The following is a 24,143-nucleotide window of genomic DNA, read 5'->3' on the forward strand; positions in this document are numbered from 1 at the left end:
TGCAAAGAGAGCAGAGTAAAGCCATTAGCAGTGTGAGACAGAACAAAAAGGAAACAAAGAAAAGGGCAAGAGATTGCTTGTTACTGCATGCAGGTATATTGGCAGCATTGGCAGGAAGCATGAACAAAGTATCTTCTGCCTGTACAGTTTTTCATCACAGCCTTTGGCTTTATACTTGGGATGTTGGAAAGGAATCTTTCTAAACTGGTGAAGGGCATCAAAACATGTATATGACAAATATACTTTAGAGACCACAGGACCTTGTTGTGATCAGCTTACTGCAGTATCATGTGCTGAGCATTGCAATGTTCAGCTCAAGCATGAAGCTGAGTCCAGGGATTCTCACATTCTGCTGTGGCTGCTCCCAGTCTGTGACCACTGCACACTTCTTTCCATCAGGTGTTTTCATGCACAAAATATGTTTTTCAGAGCAGAGTTCTTGAGACTTAAGGAAGGGGCAAATGAAACCATCTGAAGTTGCTTCCCTTTCTTTAGAGAGACAAACTGGTTCCAGCACCAGGGCTGAAGGAGTAAGTGTTGCTGGAGAACAGGGCCAAGCAAGAGCAGGCAAGGGATGTACAGCCCCAAAATGTCTCCGGAACAGCTGCGTTGGCTTTTCCCCAGTACAACACTACAGAGCCCACCAGTAGCGTACCTCCTGACCCTCCCCGCAGTAAGCATTTTAGAGGAGGTCAGAATAGATGTGTGCTTGCTCGAGCGAGCAGCCTGCTTCTACCAGCCCCGTGTGGTTTATGTTTCCCTCAATCTTAGCTGTTTAATAAGCTTTACTGCTTAATGATTTATTTTTTTTCTTCCTCTCTATCTGGAGCACTGGGGATTCTCTGTTAATAGCTTGTCCTATTGTGTTTTGTCACATCCTTGCTTGTGACTAGCAATTTATCGGTAGTATTGATTGAAGTAAAATTATAGACTTCCCAATCTTTCCTAGCCTGCAGAGTGTCTTTCAAGAACTCATAAAGTATCTCATAAAGTAGCTCAAGTGATGATGAGCCCTACTTTGCAGAATAGTTAAGAGGCTGCTCTTTTAGAGCTACTACATTTGGGCTATTAAGGTAAAACACTAAACAGAGGTGCCAAGGGTGACTTAAAGCTCTTGTTTCTTTTCTTCTCTAGAGTACAGCTACGTTTTCTCTTTCTGTGTTGTTTTCTTTTTATTTGCACAGAGATAAGAAAATGTAAGCTCATGGTTTGAGAGCTGAAATCATCTGTTGAGCATCACAAGCCATGATGCTTTTGTACACAGCCATGATGGTTTTGTACACAGGTAGCTGAACAGCGAAAGAAAGAAACCCCAATTGTTCACAAAAGTGGTGCCTGAGGGAACTGTTATCAAAGTTAATTGGATCTGTGAAATAAGGAAAACATGATTTGCTGAATATCCCATTCAAGCTGTTTGCTAAAATCCATCAGAGTAAAGCCTTAATAAATGTGTTCATGAATTGTTCACATTTGCAACAAAGAGGGCAAAATTCACATCCAAATTTACAGAACCAATCAACAGAACTTGAAGGTTGCCATGTGCCTGCTGAACAAATTGGATGAGAATCCAGATTTTTGTAAGTGCCCTTGAAATTAGTAACCTTACCATTTTTCCACTACCTGAATTCCTTAGAGGGTAGGAAATGAACACTCTATGATAATCTTCAGGAAAAAAAAAGTACAAGAACAAGACTGCAGCCCAAGGAAACATGTCTAATAGCTGTATATTTTCCTCTGTACTGTTTTGCTGTTCTTCAGATTTAATCTCATCTCTCTTTGTCCTTATCTCATAAAAAGATTTGCTGCATGTACATTTAATATAAACATAGTAGAGCACAATCAGTGCAATAGGAAGGTAGAAAAGACAAAGTGGGAGGGATAGGTTTAAATGTGCTTTCTGAGTGAGGAATAACAGTGCTTGAGAACCACATGGCTTTGGAAAGCTAAAGTTATGTAATTGCACCTTGTGAAAAATAGCAGGAGTTATGTGTCTGGCACACTGTAATTTACCTTTGGTCATGCATACACATGGGAAAACAATTTGCTGCTCATTGGTATAGCATTTACTGGAATCATATGCAGTTAATACAAAAGCCAAGTTATCTGTCAGAACCTTGTTATACGGCCAAAGTTATCGCCAATCTCTATAAATTATATTTCCAGGAATGAATTAAGCTCCTTTACCCCCAGATCATGCATTAGTTCAAGGTAAAAAAGACACTGACAAACCTTTCCATGAAAGTATATTTGACTCTTCAGGTTTAGGATTTCCCTTGAGTGAAACTATTGCAAAGATGTCCTGAAAAAACATGTCCCCAAGGACTGTGACCACATGTTGGTTTTCTTTTTCTTTTCAGCACTGACTACATAGGATCATAGAATCAGAACAGTTTGAGTTGGAAAGGACCTTAAAGCTCATCTAGTTCCAAACCCCCTGCCATGGGCACAGACACCTTCCACTAGACCAGGTTGCTCAAGACCCTGTCCAACCTGGCCTTGAACACTGCCAGGGATGGGGCAGCCACAGCTTCTCTGGGCAGCCTGCACCAGTTACTCACCACTCTCACAGGAAAGAACTTCTTCCTTATGTCTAACCTGATCTTCCCCTGTTTCAGTTTGAATCTTTCATCCCTTCTCCTCTCACTACAGTCCCTGAATAGAAGTTCCTCTCCAGCATCTTTGTAGGCTCCCTTCAGATACTGGAAGGCTGCTATGAGGTCTCCACACAGCTTTCTCTTTCCCAGGATGAACAGCCCCAGATTTCTCAGCCTATCTTCATATGGGAGGTGCTTCAGTCCCCTACATCTACATTACTGATTTGGTCTGACACAGAAGAGCACTTTCAAAGCAATTGTCGCTGTTGAATCAATCTATTTTGCTTTGCTTTGCTTTGCATTGTGGAGCAGTTTCAGAACTTAATGTGGATTCCTTTGGCATGAATCGGAACCAGAAGGTGCCCTGTAGGAGTGCACCTAGTGCTGCCCAGCTGGTACTGGGCCGTCAGCCCATAGCATCAGACTTAGAGTTAGTCTAAGTGAAACCCTCAAAATGTATAGAGTGTGGACATTACAGCCTCAGCACCAGCTCGCTCTTATTCCTCACCTGCTCTCACACCACTGAAACAATTGCTAATACAGGTAGAGAAGATGTCTCCAGGCTTCTGACTGCCTGGCTTTTGAAGAGGTTATGACCCCTTTTTCATGCTTTTCTTATCCCTTGCTGAAATTTCTGCCATTATTTATCATGGACACGAAGCGGCATATCATTACATTGATTGCAGTATTTACCCGTTCTTTCTTTCTTGCCTTTTTTAAAAAAAGAAAATAATCCAAAAATGCAGCTTATGGAGAAAAATGGTAAAGAAAACCCTGTGTTATGCACAGACACCTCAGCATTGGGTTCTGTTTTACACTCCAGCTTATCTCAATTTACATTCAAACAACGATTCAAACAGAAAAATGTGTAAAAATGCCAGGAGAGGCATCCTATTAAAAGTCCTCAAAACAGTGCATAGGTGCAGGCAATGAGCAGAATATAGCTGTATCCACCAGCTGCCCTTAGCAACCACTCAGCAGTGAGAAATGAGCCTGACTCCTGGAATAAAACCTGCAGGATAACACATTTGCAACAGCAGTGTTTTTCCTGTTAGAGTACAATTGGACACCCAGTTTGGAATAGTCATGCTTGGTTAGGAAGGGGAAGAAACTCTTTCCATACAAAGTAGTCAGTGCAGAAGGGGAAGATCAGTTATGTTCATCACATCTGTGGTTTTCTAGGATTCCTAGTATGTGCAGCTATGTAGACACCATTGATTTGACACTTTCTTAAGTCCTTATTACGTGAAGAAGCTCCTCATCATTCTGCCACATTTCCTTTATTCAGATTTTATAGAACTATTTTCCCCTGAGAAATCTGTGTGATGACATATTTTAACTCAGGAAGGAAACTATTTTCAAGGATTAAATTCACATTTATACTATGCTTTTGTTTAAAAAAAAATCCTAATTTTAACAATTTAATGCTCTGAAAATTTATTGTAAAGTTACAAATTCAACTTTCAATTAAGTCTAAACCTATTAAAGTGACATTTTGTATGTTTGATCTTATTCTGATTCTTCAGGAGACAATCAGCCAGAACAGAGGGGGAAAAAGGCATCCAACACAGAATGGGCTCATGTTAAATTTCTCCAGCTCTGATATAGAAATGAAACTGATGACAACTTGGTCTGGATTTTAACATTTTTTAGATCTGCTGTAACCTTCAGAATTGTGCTTCCCACCCTTTAAGGTTATTTATTTCATATCTTTCCTGGCCTTCATCTTTCTATACTCTTCCAGAAACAAGAATAAAGATGGGGAAGTAATTCACCCCTATATTTAAAAGTATTTTCTACAGCTGGTGACACAATGTGATGTGTGATATTCATATGGATTATTTTATTGTACCTCCCTTTAAGGATAATATTTTAAAATACCTTTAGACTGCATTTGTGAAAATTATGACATTCATAGATAAATCACACTGAAACACCAGAAATGTCACTAGCTTCCAACAGGATCCTTTTTTAGGGTGCGTATAAAGGTGGTCTACCTCTTTTGCTTCCCAACAAACGTTTATGAGTAGTCAATGCTCAATAGTCTCTGCTAGCTGCAGCATCTATTCTTCTGTTTATGTATCTATTTTCTACAACAAAATACCCATTGTGCCTTCAACCTGGAAAATGAGGATAAAGTAGAGATGCGAATGGTGAACTGGAAATTAAAGGAAAGAAGCTGAAGAAAAGATGGTTCCTGCTTCCATTGCTCTGAAGCAAAAAACTCATTAACATCACTGAGGGCAGCTTTCCATAACTGTTTCATTTGGTACCAACGTTTCAAAAAGTTGGAGTTTCTTCATGCTATGAGAAATATTCACCTGCAGGTCAAAAGAGGGTCATGTTTCCTACCCGAAGGGCTTGGACCCACAGCCCAGACAGGAGAAGCACTGCAGCAAGATCATTGGAAAGAACAGAGGTTCCCGCAGGTAGGCAAAGCACAAATATTTGGGTTATTTTTCTGCAGGAAGCAAGTGTTTCAACTTGTTTATCTGTTTTGTTTCAACTCAGTTTGCAGCCTCTGTCTTGCTGGGCTGGGAGATGGTGATTTGGGATTTGGAGCACATTTGTGTTCCTGAATGAAGTCAGAGTGTGCTTGCTTGGAGGGAAATGTGTTACTGGTGTTGCTTGCTGTGACGCTGCTGCTGTTGATTGAAAGGAGCCTGCTGAGGCTTACTGCTGAAATTACGGGAGTCTTCAATAAAGCCACCTACAGCCTCAGAGGGGGATAAAAAACACAGAAGGGAAAATGTTAAGGTAAAATTATGTTGATGGTGAAGTTAGTTGCTTATATAAACTGTTACTGTTACAAGCCCAACAATGACCTTTTCTTACATAGGCTGATGGAGGTTGTTCCAGGCAAAAGTATTTTCAAGTGTGCTCACAAATGAGGATTTTGCAGGGTCCTGCCAGTTTCCATCTTAGTCACCTCCTGAGAATGAGACAGGAGCAAGAGTACTGGGGCCAAAATACCCCAGTTTGTGTTGATCGACTGTGACCCTTAAGCATGGCAGCAATTTGGGAACAAAGACATACTCTTACTGACTATCCACACAACATTTTCTGTTCCTCTTCTTTTCCCATTGCTTCTGATCTCTTCACATCACTAACTACACAGTGCCTACTTCACTCCAATCCTTAGATACTTGTCTTACATAAACACTAACAAGAACCATACTAGTGGTTATGCTAAAAAGTCTCACCACTCAAAATCAGCATGAAAGCATTCAGAATCTCCGTTTTGTGGATAAACACACTTCTTAACCAATTTCAAAGCAATTTGGCTTCAGTCAATCACTGAAAATTAATAGATCAGAAAACACCTGGTTTTCTTAAGAAGGATACTATAGGGACTGCTTGGAAGGTAATATGTCAGAGGAGTCAGAACATACCTCTTTCACTGTACTGACCAAGTGAAAACTGAGTCTCCAGCAATATCCATCCTAGCATGTGGACTCCATTCACCAAGATACCCCTGTGTAGTTACTGAAGCATTGGAAGTAACTCAATTATTAAAGGTACTTTAAAAGCTGCTTTTGAAATTTAATATTAGATAGGAAAGAAAAATGGCTGAAATCATAAAACTCAGAGTAAAATATGATGAAACAACCTCTTTTTATTTTGCTTCTAAACCTAAAGAGCTGTGGTCTGTTCAATTACTGAATAGATAAATTCCAAAACAGTTGCATTGTGCATGCTTGAAACACATATCTGAATGTGTGTTTTCTTCCTGTATTTTAGGCAATAATTTACTCTATTGTCAAAAAGGCAATATATTTTCTTGAGGCACCATTGAACATACAGCCTGTGCTTACTTGCTTTATTCATGTGAGTGCAGATGTTGATGGTCATTTACCAGCATGGCTGCTCGCCCACGGCTCATTCTGTCCCTGTGTCCTCAGGCTTTCCAGCTTAACTCTTGGCAAGACATCAGCTCACAGTATTTCATTTTCAGTCCTCAGAGTCATCAAGATGGAAGCCACCACAGGGAAGATAACTTCTCTCAAGCATGTGGTACACACAATCCAGTGACTGGTGCTGGACCTGTCTAATGCCAAACAAGCCTTCAGTGGAGAATTATAGACATTAATGTGACAGCTAGCCCGCAGCAGGCACCTGAGGCCTTCTAAAGCCTAATATATGAGCTGGAGCAGGACAGCCAAGCTCTGCATTTGACGCTGTGAAAGCTCTCTCTTCTCTGGACCTGGCACCAGGGTGGTAATAAGAAGCAAGAATTGCTTCTCAGATTTAGACCCAAACAGGAGAAACTATTCAGAAAGACTGACACAGGCAGTGTTCTATTCATCCTAACTGTTGCCAGACAAAATAAACTCCAAAAGCAGCATTTGTTCTTCTAAGGAGAACTGTTGGACGAAAATCTGGCTAACCTGAGCATCCCCTATATCCCAAACACATCAGCAACAGCACCCAAACCAGATACAGAATTTGTAGATGTATGTATGTGTTCTGCTTGCATGAATGGTTAACACTATGGTAGAGTGTGCAGGAACATAGTGTCTTGGAAAGGAAAAATTTGATTACCTTCTAAATCTGCTATCTCAAGTGGGAATGATTCATTGACACCAGTAGGCACAACAGCAAGGAATCCACCACTAAACACAGACATTTTTCATTTATTGATTTCATTAAACAAATACTAAGCAAGGCATGCAATTGCCAGTCAAGGAAAATACATTGTTATTAATGGGTGTAAGGAAGCAGTCTGGGAGAAGAACAGCAGTAGGCTGAGCAGAGAAGTGTGCAGAAGCTATAGCTAAGTTCTGCAACCCAGAGATAATCTTTGCATCACAGTTTCCAGCCCAGTGGGAGTCTTATCTATGACTTTGCCCCTAAGCTGTTATCCATATAGCAGTGTTGACAACATATGTCATCTGGAAATTAGTCTCCAGCTCTCAGCAGCATAGTAGATAATGACATGTAGTGTCTTCTTATATCGTGTTTCAAACATCCTCCAGTAAGATACATTAACAGTAGACTTTGTTCCCCTGCTGGAGGCTGTGAGCCAAAAGATGAAAGAAATAAAGAAAATAAAGCATGCATAAACAAAAAAAGGAAAGAGTCATTACATTCCCTAGGCATCTATGCTTCAGAAGGACCAATGGCCACATGGTTTATTAAAGATGATCCCGAATTATGCAGTGAAAACTCCAGCAGAGAGTCAACCAAAGCACATCTTGCTTGACTAGGCAGTTGCACAGAAGCATTTGTTCGCACGTTTTTCTGGGTGTTTTTTCTTACCAAGTATGCTGTAGGCACATATGTGCACAAAGTTTTAAGTAGAAGAGTCCTATTACTGAATTCAACAGCACGCACAAATTCACATGCTGTTAAGAGTCTTGCTGGATATGGACCTTGGGTCTCCCACTCAAGAGCACCATCTTCTCCTTTTAACCAGTGTTTTCTTTAAAACAGAAATCAGCATCAGATGCTGATCTCTGACACAGCTGAAACTCCTTCATGGACTGCACTGGTAATTCAAGCAATACACCAGTTCTATATGAAAAGGCATTCTCGGCATCAGAAGTCTAATCCGAAATTAGCTTGTATTTCTTCCAAGAAATGTCACACTTGTTGTTTCATGTTAGTTTAAGCAGAAGAACAATCTGAAGGGGAAAGAAATGTCCTCATTTACACAAGTCTCATCCAAGTTTTTATGTATCTGCTTTCTAATTACTAGAACAATTTGCTAAGAAATGATGGTATGTTTAACTCTGACCAGAACACTTATGAAAACTTTGTCCCTACACAGCAGTGCCTTTGAGTAAGACAAGCTGCAAAATCCATTGTAAAGCCTGTAGTGTTTTTGTCTCTGAGGCAGCCGTTTTTCTGTATCACTCCAACATCAAACACTGGTACCTTTCAGCTTCTTTATCCACTCCAGGAAGGACCATCCACCTTCTGGCTCTTCCTCTGCTCTGCTTCACCTTGGTGCAGTTGGCAATGTAGGAGCACCAAGACTGTCCATGTGCTTACTGGCATGAGGGGCTGTGATCCTCAGGGATTTGTTTGGACAGCAGAGCTGAGATGCTCATCATTGGGTTTGGCTCCAGAAGCATCTCTCATGGTTTGGGCTCACATTTGCTCATCGAAGTTGTCTGTATCCAGACACAATTCCCTGTTGTGTTTTCCTCCTCTGATCACAACCCACAAAAGAAATAAAACATAGAAAGCTTGATAAAAAAATGTTCAATAAATAAAAATATAATTAAATAAATAAATGTGTTAAATAAACAAAGCTAAAAAAAGAGAAAGAAAGCACTAGAATGCCAGTCAATGTACGAGCAGCTATGGTGTAATAGCAGCTCCATTTCAGGGCAGAGGCCAAGTCCTAAGCAAGGGTTAGACTCTGATAGTTTTAATCATGTTACTGTATCAGTTGTCCCGTTCCTGACATGAGCTGACACAGGGGGTGACAGAATCTGGTTCCATCTCAGAAGAAAATAGAGCTTGACTTTCCTCATAGCTCTGCTTTCAGTGAGCAAAAAGAATGCATAAAAGAGTAAACATACATCTACGTCTTACCTCCTGTCTTACATGACCTTCCTCCAGTCACATGTTCACGTTGCAGCAAATTCTGTCTCATGACAGCAATGGCCACTGCCTGTGTCTGTCTCAACACATGAGAAAAGCAAGTGCTGGATATGCAATTTGTTTTCCATGTTTTGTTTGGCTCTGACATGGCCAGGGAATATAGGGCTGCCCTTGGACAGCACTTTGTGCGTTTGGAAAGCGTCTATATTGGTCCACATGCCCAGCTGGTAAAAACAGGAGAAAAATGTGAAAAACACAATTCAACACGCACTGGAGCTCGGGCTCCAGACCCAGAACTTGTTTGTTTTCTGTTCAAGGTTTGAATTCTTCTAATACAGTGCCTGTGTGTGCGTATGTGAGTGCGTGGTTTGGCTTCAATTTTTCCTTCAGGAATGTGTCTACACAGCTAAACAAAATACCTCCCTGGGGGCAGCTTGTGCTTTACAGTTGCTGCAGCACAGAGAAGAAATAAGATTTCACAAAGACAGAAATGGAGCACATCCTGCCAGGGTATAAGAAAAGCTTCATGCTTGACATTATTAACGACCAAATTAAAATCAAAAAATAATATTTTACTCCAATGCATTTAGAACTAGAACCTTGAAAACTTGCCTATCTCTTTAGGAAAAGAATAGGAGATAAACGCATGGAAATAATACATAGTTTCTAGCTATAAAAGGACTATGACCAGGCACCTTTTCCAAACTGCTCTTTAAACATGTTTCACATGCTTTGTAAGTCATTTTTTCCCCTGAGGCTTGGTCTGTTAACAAAGAGGTGTATTAAATACAGATGAACAAAAAGATCAGCTCAGAGCTATTCCTTGTGTTTGCAAATGTTGATTCCTCTACAGGGCTACTAAGGCCTGACACTGGCTCTCTCTCACTAGGGACTCGGCATCCTCAGAGAGCAGCAAATACCTTTAGCCTTTCCCTAGCAAGTTCAACACTTGATAGCAAGGCTTAGAAAATTCATCTCACTAAAGAATTTTTTTTGTTACTACTCCCATCAAACTATAAAGCTAAACAGAGACGGTTTATTGGCATCAAGAACTGATACACTGTGCTTGGAAATGTAACCCTTCTTTGAAAAGTATGTGTAAAGCAGAATCAAAGAGTCTGCTTTGATCACTTTGGTACTTTCCTGAATGTTATTTGGTTTCTTTGACTCTATTAGTTCCATTTCCCTTTGGTGTCAGAGAGAAAATGGTGTGGACAATGCTATCATTCTCCACCCGGCACATTGTTTTATTACAGAAGCTCATGTACCTAAATTATGCAATAGGAATAATGGAAACTGTGTCTTTTTGATGTGAACAAAGTTGATGCCAACCTTTTTTTTTGGTGTACAATTAGTGAATAAAATGAGTTGATGTTCTGAGTGCAGTTCATAGTGGGGCAGCTGCTGTGCTGTCTGTACATGTGCTTTCCCCAGGAGCAAACCCAGCCTTCCTGAGAGCACCATGTAGCTGCATAGTACTACTTGCATAGCAGCTTTAATGCTGTATTCAGATTAGGGTTCAGTGGGGCAGCTGTATTTCTCTGGCCAGTGCATTACCACATCCTTCTCTGGGCTGGACTCCAAGGCCTCCAGCCTGTATTTCAGGCAGCTGTGGGCTCTCTCCTAGAAAGCCATGGACCATTGCCTTATGCCTCTGCGGCTCCAGTTCTCATATCGGTCAAAGCGACGGCTACTGGTCAGCAGTCAAGGCAGCCTCATTCCAAGTGGCACCACAGAAGCGGAGTTTCCACCTTGCTTGGCCTCAGTCCTTGTGTGACTGGATTTTTACTTCTTTGAGAGACGGGGATGTATATGCATAGAGAGATTGTCTACATGGACCTTACCACCCCTACTACAGAACTCCCCAGTAACACCTATAGGAAAATGGGCTGTGAATGAGGGAGGCTGTGACGGGGCTGCAGTGCCCTGAGCCACAAAACTGACAGCCAGCTTTGCCAAAAGAGCAGGACAAGGACATAACTGTTGGAAAAGTAACTGAGGCAACAAGAAATGGGAGGCAGAAGGGAAAAATGCCCACATTGTGCCATCCCCCACTTCACTGAATATTCTCACTGTTCTTTCTGCAGCCCATGCAGTCTGAATCCATCCTCCTCAACCATGGGTGACCAAAAGTGTATGTAATATTCCAGATGAGCAGATCCCTGTTTTTACACTGGTGTCAATATGTCTTTGTCTCTGCTGGTTGTAACTCTTTTGATACATCCTAAGATTACATTCATCTTTTTCATGTCAATTCTGACTAGTGGCTAATATTTATCCCATGATTAATGGCAAAATATGTAGTAAGAAACTTAGCACTTTTTTTTGTGCCCTCTATTATTGCCATGTAATGAGCTTTCACAATACAGTAGAAATTCTATACAAAAAGTCAGAGCCAAGCACATAACACTATTGGATTTAATTATTTCAATTAATCCAGTCTCCAGTGATCTATATTTATTTCTTTAGGTTATTCTGATCTTCTGTGTTGATACTGGCTCCTAAACTTTTGTTTTAAATTGTGTCAGTGAAAGGGTATATGGTAATACTTGCCACAAAGGGAGATTGTGATTAGTATAGTAAAGATAATGCCTCAGCCATGTGTCTTTGTGTTACCAGGAAGTCATTATTTCACACAGACTGCTTGGGTATAAGGTAGACGATGAATATATTAACTCTGGATAATTTAAGGTAAACAGACAGGGTTTTCCTTTAGTATTTACCCAAGATTACTGGGGAACTGCTCAGCCTCTTTCCATCTTGTGCACTCACACATGATTTTACCCTTTTGGGGCTATTTATTTGAGGAACAATGTTTTAACAAAGAACATTTAAATTGCCTCTGCAAACTTTAGCCTGACTTTACTCTTGTATATTCTATGTATATGTATATCAGAAGGACACTTTACATTTCAAAAGCAACAGGCTTCTCACAGTTTTTTGAAGAAAGCTTCTTGTTTCAAGAGAGCTGCTCATTTGCAAGGGCAGCCTCAGCTCTCAGCAAGAGAGAGCACTGCAGTGACTCACTAGCTCACACTGCTGATAAGATTGCTTTTTGCCCCAAATGCCGTTTGCTTGGTTTTCAGCTTGGGAAACTTCTTTAAATTCTCCAGTGACTTTGCCAGCTAGACAACGACAGCATCAGAGTGTGAATCACACCATTTCAATAGGCTGATTGTGAAATAAATATGAACAGACACAGCAGGGGGTGGCTTTTCTTTAGCAGTCACAGTTTCCTTTTCACTATATGCCCTTAAAATGCCCAGGCAGCCTGTTAGTGGAGGGGAAGATTGATAGAATAGCATTTACATTTTAAATCAAGCCAAGTTCTCACTTCCCCAGCCACAACCCTTCTAAAACATCAAGCAAACAAACAAACCAAAACAAAACAAGAAAAGCTGCAGCCAAATAGAAAGAAAGAAAACAAATGTTAATTTGATTAGTCTTCTAATGGAAATCAGCTTAATGGTCCAAAATCAAAAGTGTAGATGTTAAAGACCTTGTCTTGCTGTACACATGAAAGGCACAACACTGAAACTGGGGTGATTTTTCACTCAAAATATTTCTCTTTATGCCATCCCTCAGTGCTTTCCTCAGTACATTACCCAGCTGTAATGTTGTCTCAGTTTCGTATCATTGTGTCTCTTTCCTGTTGGGAATAACTATAAAAGAAACTTTATAAAACAGTGAGAGTAAGTAGGCACACTGTTGCTGAGAGAGTCCCCCAAAGCCACCCTTAGGTCTGACTTGCCTTTCACCTAGCCAGTGACCTTGAACACCTATTCCTCCCCTGGCTACAGCTGCCTGGGGCACCCATGCCAAGGTAGGCTATGTTAAGGCACTGCGGGCACTCAGTCACCCAACTGAAACAAACACAATCTAAACCCACACTTTAAGGACAGCCAGTCATCTGGGAATTCATTACATGTGGTTCGGGAGCAGAAGGAGAGTCTTCCTCCACTGTTTTATCAAAAGGATTTAAAACAGAAAAGTTGTCATGAAGAATTAAATTCAGTTTTAAACGACAATTACATCTGAAACACAGTCTGGTGCTGACACCAGCTTCTGACATGCTCAGGTATTTATTTTTTCTCCATTTCAAGGCAAGCTGACAGAACAAAAGGATAATTATTCCTTTTATTGATTTTCTTTAGCAGGACAAAAATAGAGTTCTCATCACCTCTGGATTTTACCTGGTAGAGCAGATCGTCAACTGTTCCACCCTATTTTGTACACTTTTGTTTTGTAGAAGAGAATTTACACCTGTACATGGCACTTGTCACATCATTTGTTTTTAGGACACTGGCAAAGATGGCTTTGAATCTGCGTTGTGTCTCTGACAGACAGGACTCCAAAAGGTAGTGCTCTTTGTGAAAAACAAGTCATAATGCGTCTGATTTACTCTTGCTTTGGCTTCAAGGCTTTTGTGCTACAAAGACAAATGAACTGAACACTAGTTCTAATCTAGAGTGAGAATATGGATCTGCAGGAGTCTGTGACTTGTGCCATTGATTTCAGTGATATGCTATGCTTAAATATAAAACATGAAAAGCAGTGTATAGAAAAGAAAGTAGAAATATGGAGACGTGATGTGTTATATTGTCCTGGGTTACTGGCTGGGCTTAAACTACGACATATATGGACCTATACTTCATCTTCTCAGCCAGCTGAGATGAGAATTTATTTTACCTTGTAGTTGTTCTAACCTGCTGGAAGAACTGTTGTGTGTATCTAGAAATACAGCAACATAAGCTTTGACGTTTGCAGGTTTCTAGGCAAGAATAAATAGAAAACTGACCCTGCTAGCACGCTAAGCAGAGAGTAAAAAGCTCCTGTGCAGGCTGTAGTTGAGGAGAGAAGTCTCTTTGGGTTCCTACTTGGCTCTGACCCACCTGTTATGCAGAGTTGCACTTTCAGTCTCACCTGTTTATTTTCTTTTAGTGACATAATGCCTCTGAAAGATGCAGGAATACCAGTCCTAGAGAATAAAATTGCTCATCTTGCAGATTAACTATGCATAGACAAGAGCTTGGAGGAACAGCACATGGCTCAGTCCTTGTGTTTTTTTCAGACCTTGAATTCCCCAGTGGACTCATACCAGGGACAAATTTGGAAGATATATACATTTATTTGTATCACCTCTAATACATTCCTTGCTGCCTGACATGATTTTTCATCATGAGTGTAATTAGGGAGGGTGTTAAGCTGACCTGCAATGATAAGACCCGGAGCTATCTGCTACATTTGCATGTGCAAGGGGGGAGAGGTCACGAGGGCAAAGGGAGGGATGGCAAGCATGAATAACTTGCTTCTACTACTAAGCACCACTCTAAACCTGAATAAGGCTCTCTCTACAAAACGCTGTTATTGAGGTCAGTGTTAATAAAGAATGGTATTACCTTAAGGTAACTCATATACAAGAGTGGTCTCGAAGCCCAGACACGGTGCAGACAAGGCACCTGTGTGCTACAGGGAGGAAAGCAGGCAGCTCTGCCTGAGCCCACACCCAGCCAGCAAGCCAGGCTGAAAGCACCACTGTTGTTTCACCAGAGAGGTTTGTGAGTTAAAGTAAAATTGCCTTTTTCTTAGCAAGGCAGTGAAGGCTTAAAACTCTAAATCCTACATTACTTGAATCAATAAGCCTTGCAGTCACTGAAAAGAGTATCACCAACGGGCTAAAACCACATAATCTCCCGTCTCCCTGGTGTTGATGGCTGTGTTCCCACAGCGTCCATGGGAAATACCATTATTCCTGTTACACAGACAGCAGCCAAGACACAGACAACCCTGGCTACATCTGCACCACAGTGACAGACGTTCATGCAGACATCTCCAAGCCATTTGCAGCCCTGCCATCATGCTGAGACCCAGATACCCCAGTGGATGCAGGAGCCTGCTGCAGCAGCAGGTTGGACACACCACCTGCAGAGACGGCTGGTGAGCACAGCCAGTACCAATGACTCCCTCACTGGTCCAAGGCAGCACAAGGAAATTATTCCTGTTCCTCAGTCCTGCTGGCCTGTCCTGTCTTCTGTCCTGGACCACAGGACTCCCCATTTCCATATGTTTTCCCACAGGGAAAGTGCCCAGTGCCAGGTTCATGCTGGCAAGACCTCCAGATTTCAGAACATCTCATTTCTTTTTGTGATCCAGATGGCTTAGCTGCTTCAACACCCGTTTTATCTAAGAACAGGCTTTTGAGCTGTATCATCTGTTTCCTCAATATATATGTAAATGTTTTAAAATAACAACAGCAGTGTAGAAAAAAGAAGCCTGCACCACTGAGTAAGCAAAGAGGAGTTCTGCTTAACTCTCATGGGGAAACAGCATCGCAAAACTAGCCCAGTGACTATCCTGAGGTCCTGTCTTGTCCATTGCCCACAGCTTGGCCAAGCCCTGCAGATCACCAGCAGAGACATATCACTAGTATGCAAGAGAAAAGGAGACACATTGGATTCTCCCACCTTCAAATTGCAGGCACACTGCTACCATACCCGGCTTCCCTTCTGTAGTAGGGGCAGCTGGCAGCATTGTGCATCCACACCTTTGAGACCCAGGGCAATGTGTGAGGCTACCCCTATCCCGAAATTCAGTGCTGATGTCTACAGAAAGGATCAATACAGTGCACTTTTGCACAGAGAGGAAAAACTCAACAAACATATAAGACCTTAATCAAAACTCCAGGGTTTCCAAAAAGCCCTGTGCTGAAATCGAAGGCTGCATGGCAGTTTAGCTCTGCCCTGAAGCAAGAAGTGGCACTTTTGCCACAACAGCCAGCTGAGTCACTAGGCTTTGAATCACTTCTGAAATACACAGGGCTTTCTCTGTAAAATGCTGGTTTACTTTTCTTTTCCTATTTTTCAATATAATCAGAAGCCCATTTCATGAGGTGTCTAATGGCAGCCCCCAACTATTTGAAAATAAACATTTCCATTAAACAAGTGGATTTTGGTGTTAGGAAGTCAGAAACTTGAAAGGGCTCCTGTCAAAAGTTGGTGGAGGCCCTGGTAGGCTGTTCAAACACAGGAGGAATTTCTGTCTGCATAGTGAGTCCTTTGACTTTTAGAAAAATATTATTGTTTGAGTTTTCAGTAACTTGGAAGCAAAAAGGACAACATAGCTCAAAACTTAAAAAAGGAGAAAATATGTCAATAACACAGTTATGTCATGTTAGTCTTCTGAGTTTCCTCTCAGCCCATGTGTCTTCTTTTACTATGGAATAGTCCTTATAAAAGAGTAAACAAATGCACTGTACATAGCACCCAGGGCTGTAGTGACATCATCAGCTTCAAGAGTTGATACAAAACTTAGAGAGTGTATATCCTGAGCCCTCAGAGGCCTCAAATGCTCACTGAATTGAGGAGTATTGTAAAGATGTGTCTGTGATGGAGTTGTCCATGTCATGAGTGTAATCACAAGTACAGTGGTTCTGACTGATTCCTGTCGTGCTCCCTTCTCATGCCGGCCTGAGCTTCGTTCCACAGATAGGAAGGGCTGTAAATAGCATCTTCTCTATAGAGACAATCTTCAGGTGAGTTTTGACTCTTTGCCCTTTCTCCCTCCTATAGCTCTAAGACTATTGCCTTTTCCATATTGCCTCTAAGATATTATTAGCCTTTGCGAAGAACACCTTGTGTCTCCCTGTTGAAGACCTTCTCTGCCCAAGGCAGGGTACATACCAGAATTAATAAATGGCTAAATGGCTTTGCATAACTGACTGGATAAAAACAGTCACTGAAAAGAGATTCTGGAATTTCAGGGGCTTCAGTAACTGTGCATCTGGTTGAGAGTTGTGCAGAGTGCCTTAAACTGAAAGGACCACTCACAGTCCCTGGTGTCACTAACAAGTTCTCCTGAAGTCACCAGTGAGCTTCTTAGAGACAAAGAAGTTATTTGCTCATATCTGGACGATAAATTTAATGTACTCAGAACTCAAGAATAATCTTGCTGATGAGCTACAAATAGAAAATAACTGAGAAGAGAGTATTTGTCTTTTTTGAACTGAGTTGCATATTCTGCATGCTGAGATGTGCAGAAGTGCTGATGAGCTAGTAGATGTTGGAAAATATCCATCTGGGTGGGAGACAGATATGCATGTAATCTGACTCAGGGGGGAGAAGATTTAGGTGAGGAAATTAAACCCTGGTCCTTCCTTCTTCCTTTTTTTTTCTGAATAAAATAAATCAAAAAGTCCTTTTTCCTGGTATTTCTAAGGGTAACTCATTTTTTTATCTATGTGAGTAGACATCCATACAGGTGGCTTTCCATGAGTTAGTTTATATAGGATCAAAGAGAAACACAAGGCAGGAATACTGTAGCTGAGTAAATACTGCAGCTGAGTAAATACTGTAGCTGAGTAAAAGCTTCAGAGCAAACTACTTCAGCAATTTTGCCTCTTCACAATATAGACAGTAATATTTTTTGTTTGGTTAAATGTTTTAGTGAGGTTTACAGCAATTTTGCTTTGCTTTCACAAGAATATGGTCAGCAAGGAATGCATACAGAAGAACATGGAAGGGTGGATCATTTCCCATGCCTGTCAGTGGCAAAGCATCTTGGCAAATTGTGCAGCTGAACAAATCTCACCTCTTAGGACAGAAGTTATGCTATGCAGTCTGCAAGTGTGAGGCCAGGCAGACCTCAGCTGCAAAGTTATGAATGGTGGATGCCAGTCCTTTTCTCCCCCTTCCCTTTGTCACTGCCTCAGATCATTGCCAGCATGGTGCACTTTCAAAAACTGAGAAAGAAATGAATTCCACGTATCCCACTTTCTGGACAAAAATCATAAGCCCTCAGTGCAGTGCAAGTGTTGGGCTTTTCCTCCTCTGGATGTCTACTTGGAGCAATAGGTGGCATTCAGCGTTTATGCCAGGCTCTCTCAGACATGACCACTGAGTAAGGCTTCTATGGCATGGGGTATTCACCCCAACTTGGGAGACAAGGCATTATGTTAAGCTAGAGGAAGCTACACGTTTGCCTCCCTGGCCCTGTGAAATTGATGTAAAGCTCAGTTCATAATGTAATTCCAAATTGGTGTTGGCACCTTTAACGTTACTCCATCCTAATGAGAGAGATTTTGAAATAGCTTTCAGCTGCCTGAATATGTCCAGGACAGAGGACTTGGGGAGTTGTTTTGCTGGTGTTTCTTGCCAGACAAAAAGTGGCCATGAGGCCATGTTTGACATCTATCTTTTTGAACATCATCCATAGTATTTAATTGTAGTTTGAAATGAAGTCATCACTGTAGGCTTAATATAGGTAAAATACCAAGAAAGATAATATTGCTTGCACTTAAAAAAAATAGAAAAGCAAATGTTTCATTTTGAAGCCATCCTTAGCAGCAGCTGGGTTGCTGACTTCTTGTAGTGGGAGAGCATTTATGCAGTTCAGAAGACTGCTCTTCTGGCAGAGCAACTACATTTTAGCAGGTTGCCAAATGAGAATGTGATAGAAGCATAATATTTCACTGCTACCCTCAGCTACCCTTTACAGTAATGAGATAGTGATTAAGAGCCTGTTTCTTTACCAGCAAGGTTCACAGTAAGACATATCCTTTCCTTGGACGTGCTCTAGGTAGCTGTGTTTAGATCTATGATCCAGCTGCTTGGGGCCATCTCAGAAGGTTTTCTGTCTTCCTCCGGCCTCTTCACTTTTCTAGACAGCAACTATCTTTCCGGGAAATAAGACCCAGCAGCCCATTTGCCAAGGCCAGTCCTAAATTCCCCTCAACCAGGACTCCCAACTTTTCTTTCTCTTCCTAGTATCTGCCACTTTGACCTTCTGGAGAACATGATGTTACTAAACCAATTGTTCTTTATTAGGGCAAAGAAACATGTAACAACAGACCCTAGTGTGCATCTCTCCTCTGTTTCCTCCAGGTGTTTTGGTCGATTTGAGTCAGAGTCTTCTGCAGCATATAGAATATTCTTTCTTTCCAACACTAATTTTGGAGACTCTGATTTTCCCTCTAAAATGGCTTTTGGGAAGCCCTTTCTTTTACAGATGTTCAGTCTTTTCCTCTTCTCCCACCTTCAAATGAACCTTCCTGGTCTACTGCAATGACAGGGTATTGGAGTACTTCATCAGATGCTTTACTCATTTGGGTAATACCTAGCTAGAATATGAATTTGAAAGGGGAGAAGGTAACTTGTGAAATAAGCAGTTCTTTGTTCAAGGGTACCTCCATTTTACAGGACAATTAACATGTAAGAACAACATATGTTCAGCCTCAGGCCTGCACCCCAGCATCTGGGTTTCTCAGCACCATCTGTCATCTAATAAAGGAACAGAGCCTCATAAATTTGACTCAGAAAGCAAAATAGTTTTTATACACTTATGACAGTCATATAGAGATGTATTCATTCTGTTTGAGACCGTGAATGTGCAAATCCACATGTCTCTCCAAGCAACCATAACGAGCACTATTGTTTCGATTAAGAAATTGTGAGCATCTGCCTAGGTTAAAAGAGAAAATGACGTTAGACCTGGAAGGTTTCCTTTATAGCGGTAAACTTTCAGACCTGCTAGGGATGATAAGCAAGTCTAATTGATACTGATAACATATGTCACCAGTCCTGGAAGGATTTCTCTCTATCTGCAGCCTGTGTGCTCCCACAGCTGTACATTACATTCTCAAGAAAAGTGTATGTGCCAAAGTACATACAGGATCAGGGCCTACAACACTTTGATAACCCCGTGCTGCTTCTTACACACATATATCTGTTACTTGAGATGCTCACTAGGCTGTTTTCTTTCTGGAATGAAAAACATCAGTAGTGTTTGTTTTTGTTACCCTCATTCCCTCCTTTCCCTGCTCTGGGCAGGAAAGCGCTAGCAGCTCTGCCTCATAGGTTGGCAGGAAATTTAAAACAGCAGCAAGCTGCTGCTTGGACCACCCCCAGGCTGGTTTGTTTTTTTTTTCCATTGATTCAGGAGACTATTTAATTGGGAGCTGACTTGTCAAACTCACCCATTGACACTTACCAGTAGCTGCTAACCACTAACAGTGATTTTTTTTCCTCCCTTCCTCCTCCTTTGGACAAGCTCCCTACAATGAATATGCTGCTGAGTCTCATTGCTCTGCTGTCTGCTGCCCTGCTATCCAGAGCAGCCCCTCCAACTTGCTACTCGAGGGTGTTGTCTCTGAGCAAAGAAATCACGGAGTCCTTTAAGGAGTTACAGACCTCCAAAGCTGTGGTGAGTCTACCTAAAAACTGCTCCAGCAAAGACGCTGCAGGTTGCGTGCTTTTGACACAAATTTCTCTCCAAACAAAATTGCAACAGGTCTTTCTTGTTTCCTGCAGGACTCCTGTGTGGAGATGTTGCCCAGGCTGTACTTGGACATCCATGTAAGTTTTCACACTACTTTCTTAATTCCGTGCCGTAAAAGCAGCTAATAAAAAGAGAGAGCTCTTAAGACTGCACCCCAGAAGAGTGGTTTGAAAGAAATTTTTAAGACCTTGTTTAATTAGAGAGATGAGTGACCAAAAAAAAAAATCTCATTTTAAACCTTATTAAAATCTTTGTGAATCTTCTGAGATTTTACTTTTTAATTTCAAAAATGAGGAAAATGATATTTTGAAGTGATTACTTACTGTACATTATTTATTGTGAGAGAGCTTTTTCAGAAGTTAAATATGTGCAACAAAACTTTGAGTAATAGTTTAAAAGAGGAAATGCAGAATAAACTTTCTGCATTGAGTAAACCTACTTCATTTTATATGCTGAGTATCTTCTGGGACTGCAGTTTTAATAAAAATGAGTGCAAGAATACCTTCCCGGCTTTTCCTATTTTAAGTAGCCACTTGTTGAATCTAGAAAGAAGAATTATGCCTGAGGGTATAAGAGTGTGATACTGAGAAAAGACAGCAGTAGTCATCTCCCAGCAAAGACAAAATAGAAATAGCTTCCTGCACACATAGTTAATGTCATAGCATTCTGCCCTGTGATATTTGACATATTTTGCTTCTTTTCCCAGTGCTCCACTGGGTAACTAAAAAGTAGAAGATATCCAACAAAGCAAGAGATGCCTGATACATTTTGCCATAGGCAACTACACTATCAAGACTTGCTAGTCACAACCATCTATATCCCAATTCCAGAGTTGCCAGTGCCTCACTTCATTGCAAAGACTGAGCAATGTGAGCCGAGTGCCTCAGTTTCCCTCATTTTAAAGCAAGAGCTGGGGTATTTATCAGCTTCACAAGGATGTTGCGAAATCCATTTTGGCTGTGTTTTATTTTGAAAATGCAAAGCCTGAGACAAAAATTACTCTAAAAAATATTTTGCTTTGTGCTTACAATATTGCTGATTGTATGGGAACAAAAGAATCATGTCTGTGATTGATAATCTGTTCAGCAGTTAAATCAGGTGCTCACTTAGAAGTGAAGCAGTGCACCTATTCTGTAGGTAACTCTACCCACTACAAAAGCAGATTTGATTGTATTGGCACTGTTGCCTCCTAAAGCATCTGAGAAATAAACTGGCAGACCAAAATTGTGTCTATGAGCTTTCCCAATCATCTATTTGGTCCAAACATTTTTGTTATGAAATACTGATAGTGAATTTTCCTAACTAAAGGTTACATAGGTTACGTACATACGTATGCAGAGGTAGGAATTCAAGGTTCCCACAGAGGCAGTAAGAATTATGTAAGTGATGGATGCGAAACATAAATCTGTGTATGTGCAGTGTTACACATACCTCTTTCGTATGCTTTGCAGAATTACTGTGTGCTGGCAAAACTACGTGAATTTGTGGCCTACCCCAGATGTGAGAGAGTGCTTGAAGTGAGTGAGCTGAAGGAAAAAGCCCGGAGCCTGTACACCATCATGATCTCCTACTGCAGAAGGGTAGGTCAAGATATGTAGACAGGGACACAGTCTCTGTTTTTATCTCTCTCTGTCACTATCTTGTCCTTTGAAATGCAAAACTGGATCAGGGCCTAAGCTTCTCAACACTGTGCTATCTTCTGCCTTCCTCCTTATATGTTACCCTTCTCTTTTGTTTCTCCAGGACTTGGTATTCCTCACTGATGACTGTAACGCTCTGGAAAATCCTATTCTGCCTCCCATTGAGCCCTCCATCATTGAGAGCTAAAAGGGATTCAATCTGAAAGTTGTACCTCGGAAATTTTTGAGGAGACCAAGAGACAAAATATGTACACAGTCAACTACAATGTTAAGAACCAAGAGCTTTTTCAAGCACACCAGCAATATTATCACAGACCTACCCATTTTACTGTACTTTGGCAGGAAATGAACTGCATGCCTTGCATACCTACTGAGCTGCTAGGGGAAATACTGTTAGAGAGCATTTCTTCATTTGGCAAGGTATGATATTTCAGCTTAGCCAAACGTATATAGTATGTTTTGTTTAAACATTAGTCACTTGATTTTTTTTTTTTACTCTTTTATTAATAACTACTTTCATATAAAGAAAATACATTATGATCAATATTCTACCCTGATTTAGCAGTTCTTTTATTAGATGGACATAGAAGGGACTATATTTTTTTCTTAAATGTTTGATAGGAGAAGTGTAACTGTGTACTAGAAGATGTCTCTCTACCTGTATAGCTCATACATATATGCTGATAGTTTTGATGTGAAACTTGTAAGCCTAGAGGTGAAAAGAACTTGTCTCTGTGGAAAACTAAATAAAAACACAGCCTTCTAACCCAAGGTGCTTGTTTTACATCTTGTCTTCAACATCAGCCTGAAAGGTGTCATTCTTACAAACTTACTTTTCAGGGTTACTTGCAAGTTGTTTTTCACAGCCTAAACCACCTTTAGCTTTGTTTCCACAGCAATGCAAACTTTGCTGTGTCTGCGTGATTTGACAATATTTGAGGTTTTACTGGAAGGATTTATCTGTACTGCAAACAATTTCTTTTTTGTCCACTAATAATTTTTGTCCACTAATAACAAAATTAGTGGATTTTTTTAAAATACTATTCTGTGTTGTGAGAATGTAAGTTGTAAGGCAGTGGCTCAGAAAGCCTGCTAAAGCTTTGGACAGATTGCTAAAACACAGATGATATACTGAGCTATGAGATTAATGAGATTTCCAGATAACAGTTCCATAGTCACGAATCCCTTCAGTATGTGCAAGACATGAGACCTTCACACCCAGCAGTTCTTTGGTGCCAACAATAAAAAGGATCTTCCCCATATTCTCAGAATTAGCTGCAAATACCCTAGAAAGTCCCTTTCTTCCCTCTGTGCAAGTGGTTCCTCTATCGCCTGTATAGTATTTGCCAGTCATTCATCTGCAGCACTGCCAACCCTGGCGACTTGGTCAGTGGTCTCACTACGTTTTAAATACCCTTCTGTGGTCATGGAATTATGTGACAGTCACAGCTCCTCTATCGTCCTGTCATCCCAGTGAATATATGGAGCTACAAACCAAAATGATTGACAACTGTCACGGAAATAAGTGAGTCATAACACTAAGTCAAAGGAAAAAAAAAATAAACGTAGGGAGGAAGTGAGTTTTGTTCCTTTATTTTTGAATTATCCTGTCCTTTAGAAACTACTAAACTGATTTTAGCTATAGAAAGTTTGACTATCCCATTGAACCACAAAATAAGGGTACGAAACTGAACCTGCAACAGATACAGAGAGAAGAAAGTAAAAAAGTACTCTTTCCCATTTGTTTCAATTATAAGTGTACATTCAAGGGATATGGTTATCAGACTTTGTACTTCTGAAGACAAGGACCCCATGTGCTAACCCTGCTAATCCTCTAGGGTAGTCCTACTATCAGAAAAATCTTCGTTTGCCTTTTAGGATCCTTCTTATCTGCAAGCCAGCAACCTCTGTGCAAGATCCTACACACTCTAGAGGTACCAATGCTATTTCTTCTGCATCACCTGGACATACCCAAAGCCAGATCCTTCAGCAGCAGCCATGTGCTGGAATATGGACACCTATTAGCATGCTGACAGGGAGCCTGATACCAGCATAGGGAGCATGTAAGCACTGTCAGCTCCCTGGC

General features: G+C 40.9%; 1 protein-coding gene and 1 long non-coding RNA gene across 2 annotated transcripts; one reads left to right on the top strand and one right to left on the bottom strand.

The window, feature by feature from the left end:
• Positions 1 to 7,208: 7,208 nt before the first annotated feature.
• On the bottom strand, positions 7,209 to 9,337 carry LOC134172830 (uncharacterized). Its single transcript, XR_009968028.1, has 2 exons — positions 9,150 to 9,337; positions 7,209 to 8,746 (listed from the first exon to the last, which is right to left on the bottom strand). It is a non-coding gene; the product is annotated as an uncharacterized LOC134172830 (long non-coding RNA).
• A 10,646-nt stretch (positions 9,338 to 19,983) lies between these two features.
• CYTL1 (cytokine like 1) lies at positions 19,984 to 22,828 on the top strand. The gene is made up of 4 exons (XM_062636309.1): positions 19,984 to 20,342; positions 20,450 to 20,494; positions 21,869 to 21,997; positions 22,161 to 22,828. The coding sequence occupies exons 1-4, from the start codon at positions 20,199 to 20,201 to the stop codon at positions 22,242 to 22,244; spliced, it is 402 nt and encodes a 133-aa protein (XP_062492293.1). The 5' UTR covers positions 19,984 to 20,198; the 3' UTR covers positions 22,245 to 22,828.
• The last annotated feature ends 1,315 nt before the right edge of the window (positions 22,829 to 24,143 follow it).

The sequence above is a fragment of the Pezoporus occidentalis genome, unplaced genomic scaffold (genome assembly GCF_034315485.1).
Source record: "Pezoporus occidentalis ecotype Australia unplaced genomic scaffold, CSIRO_AGI_Poc_V1 ctg48, whole genome shotgun sequence".
NCBI lineage: Eukaryota > Metazoa > Chordata > Aves > Psittaciformes > Psittacidae > Pezoporus > Pezoporus occidentalis.